The sequence below is a fragment of the Leptodactylus fuscus genome, chromosome 2 (assembly GCF_031893055.1).
Source record: "Leptodactylus fuscus isolate aLepFus1 chromosome 2, aLepFus1.hap2, whole genome shotgun sequence".
Taxonomy (NCBI): Eukaryota; Metazoa; Chordata; class Amphibia; order Anura; family Leptodactylidae; genus Leptodactylus; species Leptodactylus fuscus.
In genome coordinates, this window is record NC_134266.1 from 93,471,214 (window position 1) to 93,489,847 (window position 18,634).

General features: G+C 42.6%; 1 protein-coding gene across 1 annotated transcript in view; it reads right to left on the minus strand.

Moving 5' to 3' along the window:
* Nucleotides 1-9,982: 9,982 nt before the first annotated feature.
* Nucleotides 9,983-18,634, minus strand: part of CD34 (CD34 molecule) — a 57,023-nt gene continuing 48,371 nt past the window's right edge. The window contains exons 7-8 of the mRNA XM_075264180.1: nt 14,632-14,793; nt 9,983-13,572 (exon numbers count right to left, since the gene is read on the minus strand). Of these exons, the coding sequence (XP_075120281.1) occupies nt 13,390-13,572; nt 14,632-14,793 (345 nt within the window). The 3' untranslated portion in view covers nt 9,983-13,389. The remainder of the gene's footprint in view (nt 13,573-14,631; nt 14,794-18,634) is intronic.

Sequence of the window (18,634 nt, forward strand, 5' to 3'; positions counted from 1 at the left end):
CGCCTGTTAACAACCGTAGATGAGGTGTCCAGGTCCCGCAAGGTCACTCTTCGTCAGATGCAGGTTCCTTTGGGCCTGCTGAACTTTGCCTGTAGGGTTATACCTATGGGTAGGGCCTTTTGTCATCAGCTCTCGCTTTCGACAAAAGGTGTTCAGGCATCGCATCATTTTATTAGTGTTACGAAGCCTTTGTGTGTGGATTTGTTGGTTTGGTGGGAATTCTTATTGTCTTTCAATGGGCGTGTTATTTGCCAGGATGCTGAGATATCTAGTGGTGATTTGTGTTTGTTCACTGATGTGGCGGGTAGTGACGGGTACGCGGCAGTTTTGGTAATCGTTGGTGTAGGGGCTCCTGGCCGGATGCATGGGTTCAGGCCGGTTTGGTTCGGAATCTTAGGCTGTATTCACACAGAGTAACGCCAGGCGTTTTTTTTGTGCTTTTTGCGTTAACGCCGCGTGTACGCCGCGCTATTTTGCGGTGGCGTTGCCCGGCATTAACGCGGTGTATATGTGGCGTTAACGCGGCACTATGTGCAAAAAAACACACAAAAAACGCCTGGCATTAGTCTGTGTGAATACAGCCTTACGTTGTTAGAGCTATTTCCGATAGTTGTGGCCGTTGAACTTTGGGCGCGGAGTTTTAGCAATGGTAGAATTTGTTTCTGGACCGATAATATGTCCGTGATGCAGGTGATTAACGGGCAGTCGTCGTCATCGCTGGAGGTATTGTCTTTGTTACGTCACTTAGTTTTGCGTTGCTTGCAAGCTAATGTTTGGTTTCAGGCAAAACATATTCCAGGAATTGAGAATTCTGTTGCTGATGCTCTGTCTCGCTCGCAATTTCAGGTCTTTTGGTCCTTACATCCTTCGGCGGATCTGGAAGGTGCGACGTGCCCGAGTTACTTATGGGATCTGGTAGAGATTGTTTGATTCCTCTTGTGCAAATTCAATTGCTGCTTCTACGTGGAAAGCTCATTCTACTGCGTGGAACGAATGGTTGTCCTTCTCTGGCGGTGTGGTACCCGCAGAGGACAGCCACCGCATAAATGTTACTTTGGATTTACTGTGCAGTCTACGTCGCAGGGGCGTATCGGCGTCCCTGGTGAAGAAACATTTGACGGGTATTGCATTTATGTTGAAATTACATGGTCTTTCGGATGTTACCAAATGTTTTGTGATTCGGCAGATTCTTAGGGGTTGGAAGAAAGAGGTTTCTTCGGTGGACAGACGTCGTCCAGTGTCGCTGTCTCTGCTGGACCGCCTGATGGGGATATTGTCTGTTGTATGTTCTTATGACTCCGAGGTATTGTTGTTTCGGGTAGCCTTTTCTTTGGCATTTTATGCTGCTTTGCGTATCAGCGAACTTTTGCCTGCTAGTGCGAGAGCTTCTGGGGGTTTGGGTCAGAATGATGTGGTGGTTTTTGATTCAGGTGTCAAAGTGTGTATCCGCAAGTCAAAGACGGATGTGTATGGCCGGGGCACTTGGGTGTCTTTGCGAGCTATTGGTTCTTTGTCCTGCCCTTTTCGTTTAGTGAGTGAGTATGTGAAGGTTCGTGTGCCTGGTGACCGCTTTTTGTTGCCTGCCTGTGGTTCTCCTCTTACTAAATTTCAGTTTTCCTCTGTTTTTCGTCTGTCTTTAGTCAATTTGGGTCTTAACCCATCTGAATTTGCGTCCCATTCCTTCAGGATTGGGGCGGCGACTGCTGCTGATGTGCTGGGGCTAGGTGTTGAGGGTGTTAAAAGGGTCGGTAGATGGTCATCAGAACTTTATCGTTCATATGTTCGCCCCGATTTGCTCACAGCTTGAATGTTGTTTTTTGGTAACGTTTTCTTCCTTTGTTGTCTTTTCCTAGGTTTTCCCATTCCTGTCTGGATAGTAGGTCACTCCTACGTGTATTGGGTGGCGAGGAGAGCGGCAGGGCGCCCTGGTGGTGTATCTCTGGGTACAGAGGGCACGGAAGTACATTGGCTGGGGATCCGTGGATTGCGGTGGATGGGCATCTTCCCCCAAGTCGCCAAACTGAGCAGGTCTGTCTCCGGTAGTGCAATTTTACTAGTGCATGCTGGGGGAAATGATTTGGGGGCAACTAAGATGAGGCATTTGGTGTCATTGATCCGACAGGATTTTTCTCGTTTTCCTGAATTTTTTAGAGAGGATGTCTTAGTATGGTCGGAGATTGTGCCTAGGAAGGTGTGGAGAGGGGCGAGGGATATGAATGCACTTGAGAGGGCTAGGAGGGTGGTGAACCACCGGGTGTCGAAGCACGTTAGGTCCCTGGGTGGGGTTTCGGTACGGCACACGGAGTTGGAAGGTGACAATGGTAACCTATTGAGAGCCGATGGGGTGCACCTCAACCCTATTGGGCTGGATATATTTTTGGCCGGGTTGCAGGATGGTATTGAGAAGGCGAAGTTGATTTTGGGTGGGGTTGGTCGGAGACGTGTGTAGGTCTACAACGTCCCCTTCTTGGCGGAAGGTTTCCATGCCCCGGAGATGGGATGGTCCACATGCCTGCTGTGGGAAGGCGGTCTGGCATTTCAGGCGAAAGCCAGGAGCAAGGTTCCAGGGCATGGAGTTCTTTGGTGACACTTATTATGCAAATGTTAGCATATGTTTCCTCAAGTTGTAAATAAATAAATAAGCTGTGGCCAACCCCCCAGTTTTTTCCCACTAAGAAGTGTGTTGTCCTTATTAAAATAGGAGTCTATTTGGGTGAATGTTATATAAGTTGTCCCTCCAGTCTGCTGCTGCTTCACAAATGTGAGTATATTTTTTTCTTTTTTTTCGGTAAAATGTAATATTTAATATGTATATGTGTACATTTGTTTAACCCTTAAGTCCTATTATGGTGTCTATCATACACCACTACCATACACATATCATTATGATAGACACCATGATTGTACTTAAGGGTTAAAGCATGTGTCTTGTATACTGTGTGAGGACTGTATGTTTGTATACAGGTATGTGTGTGTATATACAGTATGCTATAATAATGTGTGAGTGTATGTATATATGTGAGTATATATGGTATATGAATGTATATAAATGTGTATATGCTATGCTAATTATATATATATGTGTGTGTGTGTGTGTGTGTGAGTATATATGTATATATGAATGTACACTCACCGGCCACTTTATTAGGTACACCATGCTAGTAACGGGTTGGACCCCCTTTTGCCTTCAGAACTGCCTCAATTCTTCGTGGCATAGATTCAACAAGGTGCTGAAAGCATTCCTCAGCGATTTTGGTCCATATTGACATGATGGCATCACACAGTTGCCGCAGATTTGTCGGCTGCACATCCATGATGCGAATCTCCCGTTCCACCACATCCCAAAGATGCTCTATTGGATTGAGATCTGGTGACTGTGGAGCCATTGGAGTACAGTGAACTCATTGTCATGTTCAAGAAACCAGTCTGAGATGATTCCAGCTTTATGACATGGCGCATTATCCTGCTGAAAGTAGCCATCAGATGTTGGGTACATTGTGGTCATAAAGGGATGGACATGGTCAGCAACAATACTCAGGTAGGCTTTGGCATTGCAACGATGCTCAATTGGTACCAAGGGGCCCAAAGAGTGCCAAGAAAATATTCCCCACACCATGACACCACCACCACCAGCCTGAACCGTTGATACAAGGCAGGATGGATCCATGCTTTCATGTTGTTGACGCCAAATTCTGACCCTACCATCCGAATGTCGCAGCAGAAATCGAGACTCATCAGACCAGGCAACGTTTTTCCAATCTTCAATTGTCCAATTTCGATGAGCTTGTGCAAATTGTAGCCTCAGTTTCCTGTTCTTAGCTGAAAGGAGTGGCACCCGGTGTGGTCTTCTGCTGCTGTAGCCCATCTGCCTCAAAGTTCGACGTACTGTGCGTTCAGAGATGCTCTTCTGGCTACCTTGGTTGTAACGGGTGGCTATTTGAGTCACTGTTGCCTTTCTATCAGCTCGAACCAGTCTGGCCATTCTCCTCTGACCTCTGGCATCAACAACGCATTTCCGCGCACAGAACTGCCGCTCACTGGATGTTTTTTCTTTTTCGGACCATTCTCTGTAAACCCTAGAGATGGTTGTGCGTGAAAATCCCAGTAGATCAGCAGTTTCTGAAATACTCAGACCAGCCCTTCTGGCACCAACAACCATGCCACGTTCAAAGGCACTCAAATCACCTTTCTTCCCCATACTGATGCTCGGTTTGAACTGCAGGAGATTGTCTTGACCATGTCTACATGCCTAAATGCACTGAGTTGCCGCCATGTGATTGGCTGATTAGAAATTAAGTGTTAACGAGCAGTTGGACAGGTGTACCTAATAAAGTGGCCGGTGAGTGTATATGTATGAGTGTGTAGGTAACTGTTGCAGTTTTTGGAAATCGCAGCACTTATACCTACGGAAACACCTACAATGTCCCTATAGGTATAATGGAAGCAGAAAGTCCTCAGAGAAAACCTCTGTGGAGTTTCTGCAAAAAGCACTGCAGGAAAACTGATATGTTGCCGCCGGGGTTTTTTCCTGCAGCGCTTTTTGGCTGTGGGTCGCTGTGTTAGGTCTTATCCTTATAGTGTGATGTACAGTATATTGAGATGTTACAGAGGAGCTTTCACCTCCTGGGGCACATGCGGTTTTATATACCACTAGAAAGCCGACAGTGCGCTGAATTCAGTGCAGCATTCCTGTTCTGTGCCCCCAGTGAAGAGCTATCGGTCCCGGTACCGTAGCTCTTCACTGTCAGAAGGGCGTTTCTGACAGTCAGTCAGGAACGTCCTTCTTCCCAGCAGCGCCTATTGTGCTGTACTATGAGATCGGGGAGGAACGCCCCCTCCCCTCCTGATAATGCTCGTCCATAGACGTGTACTGGGGGGAGGTAGAGTTCCTCACCGCTCAGCGTCATCACTAGGCGGTAAGCAAAGCCCCCTCACACAGTACAGCGCAATAAACGCTACTGTGAGGAATAATGAGGAGGATAGAATATTACAAGGGGATCTAAGGAAACTGGAAGCATAGGCGGAGACTTGGCAAATGAAGTTTAATGTTGACAAATGTAAAGTAATGCACTTTGGGCGACGTAATAAAATGTATGATTATGTACTAAATAGTAAATTACTGGGTAAGACTGTCAATGAAAAACACTTAGGGATTTTGGTGAACAGCAAGCTTACCTTTAATGACCAGTGTCAGGCAGCTGCTGCCAAGGCAAATAAAATTATGGGATGCAAGGACATAGTTATGCTTCTATACAAATCACTGGTACGGCCACACTTAGAATATTGTGCACAATTTTGGGCCCCGATATACAAGAAAGACATAAGTGAACTTGAAAAAGTGCAAAGACGGGCAACCAAAATGATTAGGGGAATGGGTGGACTGGAGTACAACGAGAGATGAACAAACTTGGGTTTATTCAGTTTAGAGAAAAGACGTCTACGGGGAGATCTAATAACAATGTACAAATACAGGGCCGGCGTCAGCGCACGGCATAGTCGGGCAAGTGCCGGGGCCCACAGAGCCACTGGGGGCCCCCCGGCACTTGCCTGTCACAATTTCAGCTCATCGGCGTCCGTCCGCAGATGAGCTGGAATACATACGCGATGCAGGAGCTGTGAGATCAGCTCCTGCTTTAAAGGAATTTTTTTCCCCTGAAATAGGGCAATTGGCATGAACCTCATGGGGTTTTTTGCCTTCCCCTGGATCAACACTGTAGGGGATTGTAGGGTTATAGTTTGGACTTGATGGACTCATGTCTTTATCCAACCTCATCTACTATGTAACTATGAGGAAGGGCGTTACTGATTGACTGTCAGAAACGCCCTTCTGACAGTTAAGAGCTACGGTACCAGCACCAATAGCTCTTCACCCGGGGCACGGAATGGGAAAGCTGCACTGAATTCAGCACACTGTTGGCTTTCTAGTGGTGTATTAAACCGCATGTGCCCCAAATGGTGATTGGTCCTCTTTAAGGATTAGGCACAACAGTGAGACGCCGTGTTTTTCATTGAGCTTTTGTCCCCAGCACCCCGTTATCCTCCTGCCTGTGTCTGTTCAGTCTCATGGCCTTATTTCTGGAAATCCTGTATCTAATTGGTTTCAGTGGTCCCATGAGGTGCAGGACTCCCAGCATGGAGGCGCCAGCACGAGACACACTGGCGGAGGACAATGGAGCAATGGGGACAGGTGAAGGCGCTTTTTATTTATTTTTTATTTTACACCTCCCGCCAGGCACATGGGTTGATCCAATTCCTGGACAAATCTTTAAAGGATTGATCCATCTTTATAATATTGATGGTCTGTCCTTAGGAAAGGCCGTCAATATTACATCTGTGATGATACAACAGCCAGGACCTCTACAGATCAGCTCTTCCAGGACAGTGTGGCTACAGGTAATGGTAACATTTCTAGGAGCTGCGCTGTTCACTTTCCATACAGAGTGTAGCAGTAGGTTTAGGTAGTATGTTGTTGCACATTGTATGGCAGGTGAGCAGCATGGCTCCCGAGATGGTATTACCTTTAGCTGCCCTGTCTCGGTATCGCTGGTCTGCAGGGTCCTGGTGGTGGGCCCCTAGAAACAATTCCACTGGTGGGCCCTAGACACCCCAGTCCGACCCTGTTTCCATGTATGAATAAAGAAGCATGGCTGCCGGCAGTTTCCCAGGGCCCCGACACTGACACAGAGGGGCCTCCTGCCAGGGGTATACTATATTAATAGGGAAAGTATACCCCTGGCAGGAGGCCCCTCTGTGTAAGTGTCGGGGCCCTGGGAAACTGCCGGCAGCCATGCTTCTTTATTCATTACAGCGCTGCCGGCAGCCTGGGGCCCCGAGCTTACCGATCGGGCCCCTGCCACTAGCAGTGCTCAGTTTATCAATGCAAATGCACTGGACAGGGGCCCGAACCAGCCCCTGACATCCCGATCGGGCCCCTGACCAGTGCTTCTGCATTGAGGAAATGAGCACTGTCAGTCAAGGCTCGGGGCCTACCAGGGGATTTCCCAGTTCCCCGGCGGGCCAGTGCAACCCTGCTGTCAACTGTCACATTACTGAAATATTCCATTCACTGCATGTGCAACATCTACCAAAGTAAAGAATCCTTCAGTGAGGAGTCGAATGTCCGGGTGTCCTTCATTTCCTGTGGGCAGCTTCAGGTGACACAGAGTCAGTGTCTGGGTGGCAGCTCAGAGAGGGCAGGACAGAGGCAGTGGCACATTGGAGATGGAGAAGTTTCCCATAGGATGCTCATAATGTCATCAATGTATCAGCACCTGTTACACCATCTCAGAAATCTGTTTAGCTAGTGACACAGAATTAGCCGTGGCATTCAGTAACTTTTATTTGAATAGAGAAAAGATACGCACATTGGAATGTGGGAAACCATTGAGGGCAATAATTCTGAGATGTGGAGGACGTCCATGCATCTGGAGAGTTAGTCGGGGAATTGTTCAGGTTACAATTGAAGCAGAGTGTCCCTTTCCCCAAAACCTAATGATAAGATATCACGCTGCAGCAGTTTGACCAATTGCAGATATTCAGGTTAACTCTGCTACATTTGTACCGTAGTCGTATGCAAAAAGATTGAACAAAATATATTCTGTAATATTTGAAATCCCTACTAGCTCATGTTTGCATGAATAAACATGTCTTTAATGATGTCAATAGCATCATAGAATATGAGACTGGAGATCAGTAAATGCCAAACTATTCTTAAAGCGGTTCTATCACTGGGAAAAGTCATTTTTGACTAATCACATGCTTGCATAGGCTTTAGAAAGTCTATTCCACACCTACCTTTAGTATGTAGATTGCCTCAGTGGTGTCTGAATAAGTCCGTTTTTATTCATATGCTAATGAGCTTCCAGCCAGCTCAGGAAGTTCCCAGCAGCCTCCTCTCTTCTATTATCTCCTATGTGTGTGAGGCAAACAGGAAGCTGAGTCATCATCATCAGCAGCAGCAGCAGTCTCCCATAGGAAACAACAGGAGAGGCGTGCACGATGTATCGTGCAACAGTCTAATTAGCATATGAATAAAAACGGACTTATTCAGAAACCACTGAGGCAATCTACATACTAAAGGTAAGTGTGGAATAGCCTTTCAAAAGGCTATGCAAGGATGTGATTAGTTAAAAATGACTTTTCCTAGTGATAGAGCCCCTTTAACTATAAAACTATACTTGAGTCTGGTCAGCTACTCCTGCTTGACAACATGCTCCTACAGTGTATGCCACAGTCCCTGCTATAGTGGGTTCTAGAGCTATGCAATTCTGATTTTACACGCCCACAGGTTCTTGGTGGTTGAACTATTTTTGCACTGAAGGTAAAATTGTCAAAGTACAAGTAATTTAATAAATTACATGAGCTAATAATGTATATAAATCCCTATGTTGCAAATGATAGCACAAGAGACAGGAGTCCACAGCATTGTATTAAGTGAGAAAATAAAATAGTATACTAGATTGTTTAAAGGGGTTGTCCCATCACAAGGATCCTATCTATACTGCTTGTTAATGTGGATGTAAGACTTTTCCTAAATACATTGCTTCAGCAAAACTGCTTTGTTTGTCCACTATCTTACTTATTCAATTCATTGTGGACACAGCCCTTGACTTATCTGGTCAAAAGTCAAGTGATGTAGCTGCCTGCTCTCAGGGGGGAGGGAGGTGGGGCTAAGTGCACGGGAGCCAGCCTGGCAGGGGGGGGGGGGGATTTACACTTGGGGGGGGGGGGGAAGGGGCCGCCAATACAGACCCGGCATCCGCTGTAATAGAGAGGTGGATGCTGGGGAGTGTAGACGCCGGCACAGGTGCCTGCAACATCGCTACGCTCCTGCCCTGCATGAAACCAGCAGCGGCAGGAGCGATGCTGCTATTCCAGAGGGGAGGGGGGGCGGAGGAGCAGAATAGAAGCATTGCTCCTGCCGCTGCTGGCTTCATGCAAGGCAGGAGCGTAGCGATGTTGCAGGCACCTGTACCGGCATCTACACTCCCCGGCATCCACCTCTCTATTACAGCGGATGCCGGGTCTGTATTGGTGGCCCCTCCCCCCCCCCCAAAGTGCATTGGCAGCGCACACGCAGGGCCAGCGGCATAGAAGCGACGTCTTCTCGCCGCTGGCTTTGCATATGTAACCCCGCCCACCAATGACGCAACAAAGAAGAATTTACAGCATCGAAGACTGGCGAGTATGCGACGTGGGAATACCCCTTTAATGTAGGTAAAAGATGTCCAGATTTCAGGGGGAAAAAAATTGAGAAAGTAAGAGCAATTTTGGGTGATGAAAAGTTCAATTCATATCTGAGCGTGTACATTTTCTCATTCAGGAGTGGACAGTCTTTACCTACTTTGAGTTTGAAGTACACTGCTTTAAAGCTGGCAATCTGCATCTCCAAGAGAGATATCCATCATCTACTGGATTAATGTTTGGTGAACAGCCATAAAGTGCCTCAAAGTCATCCTAGTGGTTTGTGTTATAGAGCACAGACACCCAGCGTCACACAGTTTAGTTCTTCAGATTGTGGTTTGTATTGGCTTTATACCTGCCTCCTTGTTCCCAAGTCGTGTCTGAGTTATTATCAGTCTATAGAAAGCTGGGAAACTTAAAGTCTTTTCAATAAATAAAATGTAACTTCTAATAATATATAAAAGCTAAAATGTATATAGTATATGAAATACACCCCAAAATCAAGCGACTGTATAAAAAACAGATAGAAATGGGTATGAGCTGCTTTAGATTCGTTTATTTCCCAAAATTATCCACCATAAGACCATCCCCAATATTATCAGTCTACTAGCACACAAGAGTTCAGTGTTCTCCTACCAAAAGGAATTCTACTACCGAGACATCTCAATGTCTGCCTCTGTGCAGGAACATTTGTGCACCTTCTGCACTGATAAATGTGACTTATGCACTCAAATCTGTTACATAATAGATAAAATAATAGACAACATAGTAGGTATCATTTGAATTTGTCAATACTTTACTGAAAGAAAAAAAGCATAACATTACAAAGCACAGAAATGTTTTCAAAATGTCTGTAGAAATGCACCGGAAGAAAATTTAGGTTGCACATTTTAAGCATATGTTCCCATTTGAACCCCATTTTAGGGCTAGTTCACACGGTGGCAGGTGGGGCGGATTTTGGCACCGGGAGTGACACGGGGAGCCGCGTCACTCTTGGATCAAAACCCACCTGCCACGACCGTCGCGGTCGCGGCTTCCCCCTCCGGAGTTGGCTCAAATGAATGGGCCGACACCGGAGGTTGCTGCTGCCAGGCAGAAGGGCAGCTTGCTTCTTTTTTCCGCTATCGGCAACATGCTGATAGCGGAAAAAAGAACGCTAGTGGTCTCCATAGACCACCATTGTATGGAGGGGGATTTTGAGGCGAAATCCGCTGTCAAAATCCGCCTCCTTGCCCCCATGTGAACTAGCCCTTACATTTATAAAATGTAGATTTAGATCTACATTAAAAAGAAATTACACACTCTAACATTCCATTACATATTTACTGGTCCTGGATTTTTCTTTAGAACCTTATTTACATTTTTTTTAGAATTTTTCAAGTGATTTGTTTCCTCATAAGTGTAGAATTAATAATACAATATATATTTGTGTATGGGCATGTCAATTAAAGGAAGAAAGAAAATTGTGGGAAAGTTTGAAATAAATTCTTATTGTAATGTTACCTTATCTCTCTTTTTGTGTGCCTTGAGAGAACACTTAAATTTGCGAAAGTGGACATAAACTATATGCCAAATATTTGAGATGAAGTCTGTCTTGTTGCATCCTTTCACACAATGTACACTGGCTTTCTTTTATTTATTCTTTACAAAATGTGCAATAAAAATTAAATCTAATGTTCAGAGGAAAGGTAATGCATAAAAAATAAAGCAGCTTCCCATAGAAACTAACACCACTTGCCAAAGTATATGACTGTCAATGGCAACATCTATTTCATTGTTTTTGTACTAGTATTCGCCTTGGCACAAATATACTTATATTGGGAATTCAACAAAGAAAAAAAAATTGTGAATACGCGGCATCCATATATGACCTGTTTGTTTTATTGGGTGTTTGCACTTTTATTTGCTATAAATTTATTAAATGCACTTAGCACTTGTTCATATAGTGTCAACAATAGAAATCTGCTAAACCCTCCACACTGAACCTTATAAGCTAACACTTTTTGACAGTCCATTCTCAAAGTGCACAAAATGCTGAATACATGTTATGCCCTTAAAGGGGCTCTATCATTGGGAAAAGTCATTTTGAACTAAGCACATACTTGCATAGCCATATTCCACACCTACCTTTTGTATGTAAATCGCCTCAGTAGTTTTTGAATGAGCCCGTTTTTATTCATATACTAATTAGCTTCCAGGGAGCACAGGAAGTTCTCAGTGAGCACGCTTGGCTGTGTATGAGAGCAGGGAGATGAGTCATCAGCAGAAGCAGCCTGTGCTGTACATACAGCAGACAGTACTCGCTGAGAACTTCCTGTGCATGCTGGAAGCTAATTAGCATATGAATAAAAACTGACTCATTCAAAAAACTACTGAGGGGATTAACATACAAAAGGTATTTGTGGAATAGCCTTTCTAAATTGCTATTTAGCCTTCCCAATGATAAGAACCATACAGAAGATAATAGTTGATAGAACATGCTTTCCACATCATTGTCCTATGTAAACATGTCCATAATCTGTCAACAAACAGGTAAATTCTTTTTTATTGGGTGGTCACATCTTTTATGTGGTCCTGAAGGTTATCACTATACATACACAGTCTATGTTGACCAATGATCGTATTAACAATTGGTTTCTTCATACAGTTTACATTGGGTGATGTACATAACCCTCTACATGGGCACTTCTTGACTTGTCATATTGTTGATCAGTGACCATTCTGGGCAGAAGTCCCTGAATAAAATGATCCTTAATCGCCACAAATACAAAATGATATTACAGGTAATTTAACGTAAAATACACATACTTCATGACTATGTACAGGTATCAGTTTACTGTTTTTTAACATAAAAGACCAAACTAAAAGTAGTTATATGGGATTAAGAAGAAACTCTGCTGAACTCTTGTCCATTGGCTGTGTCTGGTACTGCCCCAGCGACAAAATACCACTTAGTAATTTCTTATCAAACCATTTAGAAAGAGACTCTTGCTAAACCCTCTGATGGCAATTGATATGTGTAATTTAGCATTAAGATTCTCCACAATAGACTATATGACTGGGCACTTGGAGATTTTATGCAAGGGCTTTTTGGTCACTCAACCACACAAAACGTACATGAAAAGAACAAGATTTTAATAAAATACTTATGCAGACAGGTTAAAGTCTGAGTTGTACAACCCTAGCACCTGGCTTTGTGAAATGAAAGGATCTCATTAAATACATCTGAAAAGGGAAGATGAACATAAGCAAATTGTAGCTTGTCATCTCTCTAGTAAAGTGTTGTCCATGTATTGCATAATACTTTCACACCGCCATCCATAGCTATTGTGCCCTTTGGAAGAATACACAAAATGATGGGATAGCATAAATGTGATATTTTTATGTTGACTGTCATTTTATCACTACTAGTGTGAATTCATATATGTATTCCTTACAATGTGTACATTTACCCATGATATGTACATAAATACTAACAAGTTAAAGAACTTTGTATCATCCAAAATGTATGAATTATTAACCAGGCTGAAATGTTACTCTCAATAATAGTCTCTTAGGCTATCGCTCCTGTGATAGCAAAGAGAATCAGCAAACTATTTTAGGGCAATATTTGTTGGAAATAGTAAAATACAAAAGTTTTTTTTTTTTTTTCTATGTAGATTGTGAGCCCCACACATAGAGTTCACAATGCACATTTTTTCCCTATCAGTATGTCTTTTTTGGAGTATGGGATGGAAACCCATGCAAACACGGGGAGAACATACAAACTCCTTGCAGATGGTTTTATGCCCATGGTGGGATTTGAACACCAGGACTCCAGTGCTGCAAGGCTGCAATGCTAACCACTGAGCCACCGTGTGGCCCCTTAAAATACAAAAGCTTTTCTATACTGGTTTTCTACTTTACTGATGCACCTAAATCGTCCTATTTATAGTAGGTCTGTGGGTAACACAAACTGAGTCTGTAAATGAATCACACTATCATGGTGTTTGGTCATAGTTAATCAATAGGATATGGTAAACTTTACACCATTGTGAAGAAACCATAATGCATTTTTTTAAGATGAGCTTAATTTTAGTGGCGCTAGATTGTTATAATAGTGTCTTTTTTTTTTTTTTAAGCAACTCTCATCATTTTTAATCAAATACCAATGGCACTATTTATTCTTTGGTGACTAACAATATTGTGCATATTAGTGTACCCATCTTAAAGTTCAGTATCAGAAACAGTCTGTTTCTTAGATGAATGCCCATTTTTTGCAGTAGGGGAGACGGTTTGACCTGTTCCATTCTCCCGGGTTCCATTGTTCGGTTTGTCCTGAGCATGGGCAGATACAGACACCAGAGTGTTTCCTTGGCTATCCGTTTCGGTACAGTATGGGTCTTCACCCTATACAGGCATACAAATAGCAAGCAGGGTTAGTGTGGAAGACATCACAGCCAATCAGATTTCAAGCTGTTCCATGCATTAAATACAAAAAACATGATGGCTATTAGAAAAATCTGTAGTATCTAGGATCTACTCATGAGGTGACATGCACTATGCTTTACGCCCAGCAGTAGTAAGCAGAACACAATGGCATGGAGCACAGTAAATGTAGAGAATTGTACGCTTACTTCATACAGTTGCTGCATATAGTTGTCATATTTTTGTTAACAAAAATTCCTCCTTGGTCTGACAATGAATCAATATTTCAGTTAGCCCTATCTTTGGGATAATTTTTCAAGAGTTACCCACTATTATATAAGCACAATATTTTTATGTATAAGAATTGACTTCAGACCACAGTTTCTATGTAAAAAGAAACATACACATCCTTCTTGCCTAGTGCCCTTCTGTAGTACGCTAATAAAGGTTCTTATGAATGAGGCGGCAAACAGCATGCTACCCTGGGGCCTGTTTGTGTGCTCAAAAATCTAGCTACAGGGTTCCTTCTATCTGAAATAATCAAGGCATATTACTAGGGTATCAGTCTATGATTAGTGGGGGGCCATTATGAGCTGTGGATGATAGGACCACTTTGCTGTTTTAGTAGAGCTCTCCCTTGACTGTTTTCCTACACAGTAATACCATGTCTAAATCATCCTTGTGGAGCCTTCATTCTCAGGATCCAAGGATCATCCTAGTGATACGAGATCCTTTGATTTTTTTAGATAGAAATATAATGGGGTGAAAATGATACAAAAACCCCTGATTCATTAAGGTCATGGTTTACAGTTTGTACACTTGTGAATTTTTACATATATAACAATACATATCAAAAAGAGATTGGGTAATTCACATATTGTAGCCTTATACACATACACATAGATGCTCTATGAAGGCAAGGTAAGCTTATCCATGTTAGCTTATAAACACTATATCCTGATTCTTTATTTAAGGTGATGAAATAAGGTACACAAAGCCATTTTGCCATTAACTGCCATTTTGCCAGCTGTATAAACTAACCAGTCTCTGTCTTCCAGGACTCCAGCTCTCTCTGTTGTTAAGAAAGTATCCAGCCAGAATAAAAGCAGCCAGCAGGATGCCACAAGTGACTAAGGCAATCATAGTCTTCTGCGATTTTGTCTGATGATCAGAAATTTGTTCCCATTTTATCTCGGTCGGAAACTGTAAATAAACAATTCACTGTATTATGTATAAAAGTACATGAACAGGAAAATAATAAAGGTGCCCATACACACAAGAGTAAAGTCAGGTTATGTGCTCAGGAATAGACAGCAATATTATGTGTATATAGTTGTCAACTCTACCCTGACCGATGAGGTTGAGGAAAGAAGGCCCCGACGTGTTGAATTTAACCAATTGATCCTTTTGATTCCAATGTCCCAGACACTGGGTTTATTGATTTTAAGTGAGTTCAGAGATTATATTAAAGGGGTTGTCCCATCACAAGGATCCTATCTATACTGTTAGTTTATGTGGATTTAATGTTTTCCCTAAATGCATAGCTTTATCAAAACTGCTCTGTTTAGCCGCTATCTTAATTTATTCACTTCATTGTTTACACACCGTTTCTATGGCCCTTGGGATTATCTGTTCATTTGTCAAGTGATGTAGCTGCCTGCTCTCAGGGGGGGGGAGGGGCTGGGAGCAGCTCTGAGCTGTTTGTGTCTTTTAAGTAGCAGAGATTCTCAGATAGGGGAGGTGAGAGCTCCAGGATTTCTGAGCTCTTATCAGTCGGTTTAATTGAATTTGGCTGTTACGGGCTGAGATAGGGAGTCTGTTACCTCTGCATGTAATGCAAACTGACTCAAATCCAGCTCTGCTACATCAGCTTCACACTGTGGTAATTCATTTACAACCAATCCTGTGCAAGTGAAACCCCGCCCACCTATGTGCCGAGAAAAGCAGGAAGTGAATAGAGCACAACAGCCTGCAGGATACTGAACAAGCGTCATGGGAATACCCCTTTAACATCTTTGTAATCAGTTTCTTTAGCTATCCACACTGTACCAGGTAAGGATAAGGGGATTAATGGTGACAATTCCTTTTGATGCTTCTGCCATCAAAGTGTGCAGTGATATAAGGTCTTGAATGTCATGTGGACATAATATTCAGACACTTGGGGTGTCTATATACTTGCACTGATGTTCTTCATATGAAGATCGAAGGTATTAAGTCATAGGAATTAAAATCCCCAGTGGTTTAGGGATAGGAATAGGAATAAACCTTTTTAAGTTTAACAGAACTGTCAGTAGGATGTTGTGAATTCTCAGAGAAATAAATAAAGTTAATATAATATATTGTATATCATAATAAATATCCACCCAAATGAATAAGTTCCAAAAACATGAAGTTCTTTGCTTGTAGCCAATGCAAATTGGTAACATATTTTCATGAGCTACGTGCAAGCTTTATTACTGTGAATCCTGTACGACATTGTTCTATTTGTCTAGGCTATTGGATTAATTTACTCTTCGCACTGAAGCCAAAGATTTTGGGTGGATCTATTGAATTTAAAGGCTATTAAACAAGTCATACTGCGTGAAATAAAATGAACTGTATATTCAGATGGAATCTGCAGATTTGCTATGTTGTATCAGATGGTAACATTACTGTTATTTTGTAGCCTGAGAAAGTATACGCAAATCTGAGGTTGAGAACAGCCTTCTTTCCTAGTTCCTAATAACTGCCTAGTATATCAGTCACTTTGGCACTAGTATTCCTGATAAGTTAAAACGTCCTCATGAACACAGTTGAAGGCAATTTTTTAGACCACAGTACAGTAGTAGAGTAGCCGCACTATCCACCAAAAGACACATTTATTGCCTCTTATAGGTAGTCAATAATACCCTGTGTCAAATGTTATTGTATGTGTACCAGAGCTCCAATACTCTGTACATGTTATCAACCAGATAGAAGACAGAAAAAGGGATCCTTAATCCAAGTCCCTATTACTGTATATACTCGAGTATAAGCCGAGGCCCCTAATTTTACCACAAAAAACTGGGAAAACTTATTGACTCGAGTATAAGCCGAGGGTGGGAAATGCAGCAGCTACTGGAAAATTTCAAAAATTAAAATGGTCAGAGTTTTTGGGTGCAGTAGTTTCTGGGTGCTGGGGAAGGGGAGGGGGTGTTTTGGTTGTCTGTCTGTCTGCCCCTTCCCTGAGCTTGAAGATAAAGAACAGAGAACAGCACCGAGCTGCATATGGTGAAGTACCGTATGGATAAATGAGCGGGAAAGTGAAAAAAGCTTCTCACCTTTAGGAGGTTGTGTGTACAACCATTATAAATAGCTTTGAACCACTTCAAGATGGGAGGGGGGGGGGGTCCGCCCCAGGTCATGAGACGGCAGGATCCATGCCACCTTTGGTGTCAAGTGATATCACAAAGGACCGGGAATTACAGGGGATCACCACGCTCAACTGATTGTCAAATGGATAAACTTTTATTTTACGAAAATAAAGTTTATCCATTTGACAATCAGTTGAGCGCGGTGATCCCCTGTAATTCCCGGTCCTTCGTGATTTCCCTGAGCTTGAGGACTGAGTTTTTTTCCCCCACTTGGAATTCAGCCTGGCTGAATATAGGGTATCTGCAGTGCTCCTATTAACCCCTTCCCGATGGAACAGGAGCACTGCAAATACCTTATATTCAGTAGACCGTGCACTTTCCCTATGTATTCTAAGGGAAGGAGTGATTTATTTACTTAACTTTTTTATTATATTTTTTTAAAGCTTCTTTTTTTTTCTTCACTATTTTATGGGAGATTCTATACAATACTATTGCAGCTGGTCATAGACCCCCCCCCCCCCAAAAAAAAAATAAATATATATATATATATATATATATATATTTTTGCTTGACTCGAGTATAAGCCGAGGGGGGCTTTTTCAGCACAAAAACTGTGCTGAAAAATTCGGCTTATACTCAAGTATATATGGTATTAATCCCTAATAAAGTCACAGATTTTGTATCTCATACTCCAGGGCAATTATTCCAGCCTGGTAAGGATAATGGAAGTAGGTTGGGAATACTGGTTTATTAACCTGCATATCGTTCTCCACTTAGGCTGAACTTTGTTTCTTGGACCTAGTGAACAATATTCATACAGAACCTGATGCATTTCTACTTTCAGTTATTTGAGTTTATAAAATGGACATGTGGCAGATGTTGCTAAAACTGCTGTCATGTGAACAAGCCCTAAGGCTATATTCACACAAAAGAGAACAATTGCGGGTGTATAAAGCTACAATTAAACATACCAAAACTAATTAGCATAAAAATTAGCTTTTATTTTAAGTATTAAAATTGGCGTGAGTCCTCACTAGACAAATAATGACAAAAGCTAGTAGGTGGATTCAAACCCTCAGTGATAATGGAAAAAAGGTCCAAACCACAATGACCATTCAGACTTACTAGGTCTTGGTAGCTGTCCGCTGTTTAGCAATATTTTACCAACAATCTCTTACCTGGGGTAGAGTTAGCTGAGTGGACTAAGAGTCAAGCTGCTCAGTGTTAATTGTGGTTTGGACTCACAACAATTTTAATAGTTAAAATGAAAGTCAATTTTTATGCTAATTAGTTTTGGTATTCACACAAAAGAGGTGCCAAACTGCACCTGAGGAGCACCCATTTTCACAGATCCTCCATATATTTTAATGTACGGAAGGATCCATGAAAACGGTCAACAATAGGACATGACCTATATTTTGATTGTCCGTGACATAGTGTCTTTACTGTAGTTGCTGTGGAAAAGCAGCAGAAAAAAACAGTGCGTTTTACAGTACCAGCAAAGTGAATGAGATTTTGTTTAATCTCTTCAACACATTACAGAAGAAAATGCTGGGGAAACGTGAGCAATATTCCTGTAGATTTAATAAAGGAAGAAAAACCACAGAGCAAGGCTCTATCTGGGGCCGTAGTCTAAGGCTGAATTCACAAAGAGTATTTTGGTCAGGAATTTGAGCAGGAATCCGCCTCAAAATCAGCCTCCAAAAAAAAGC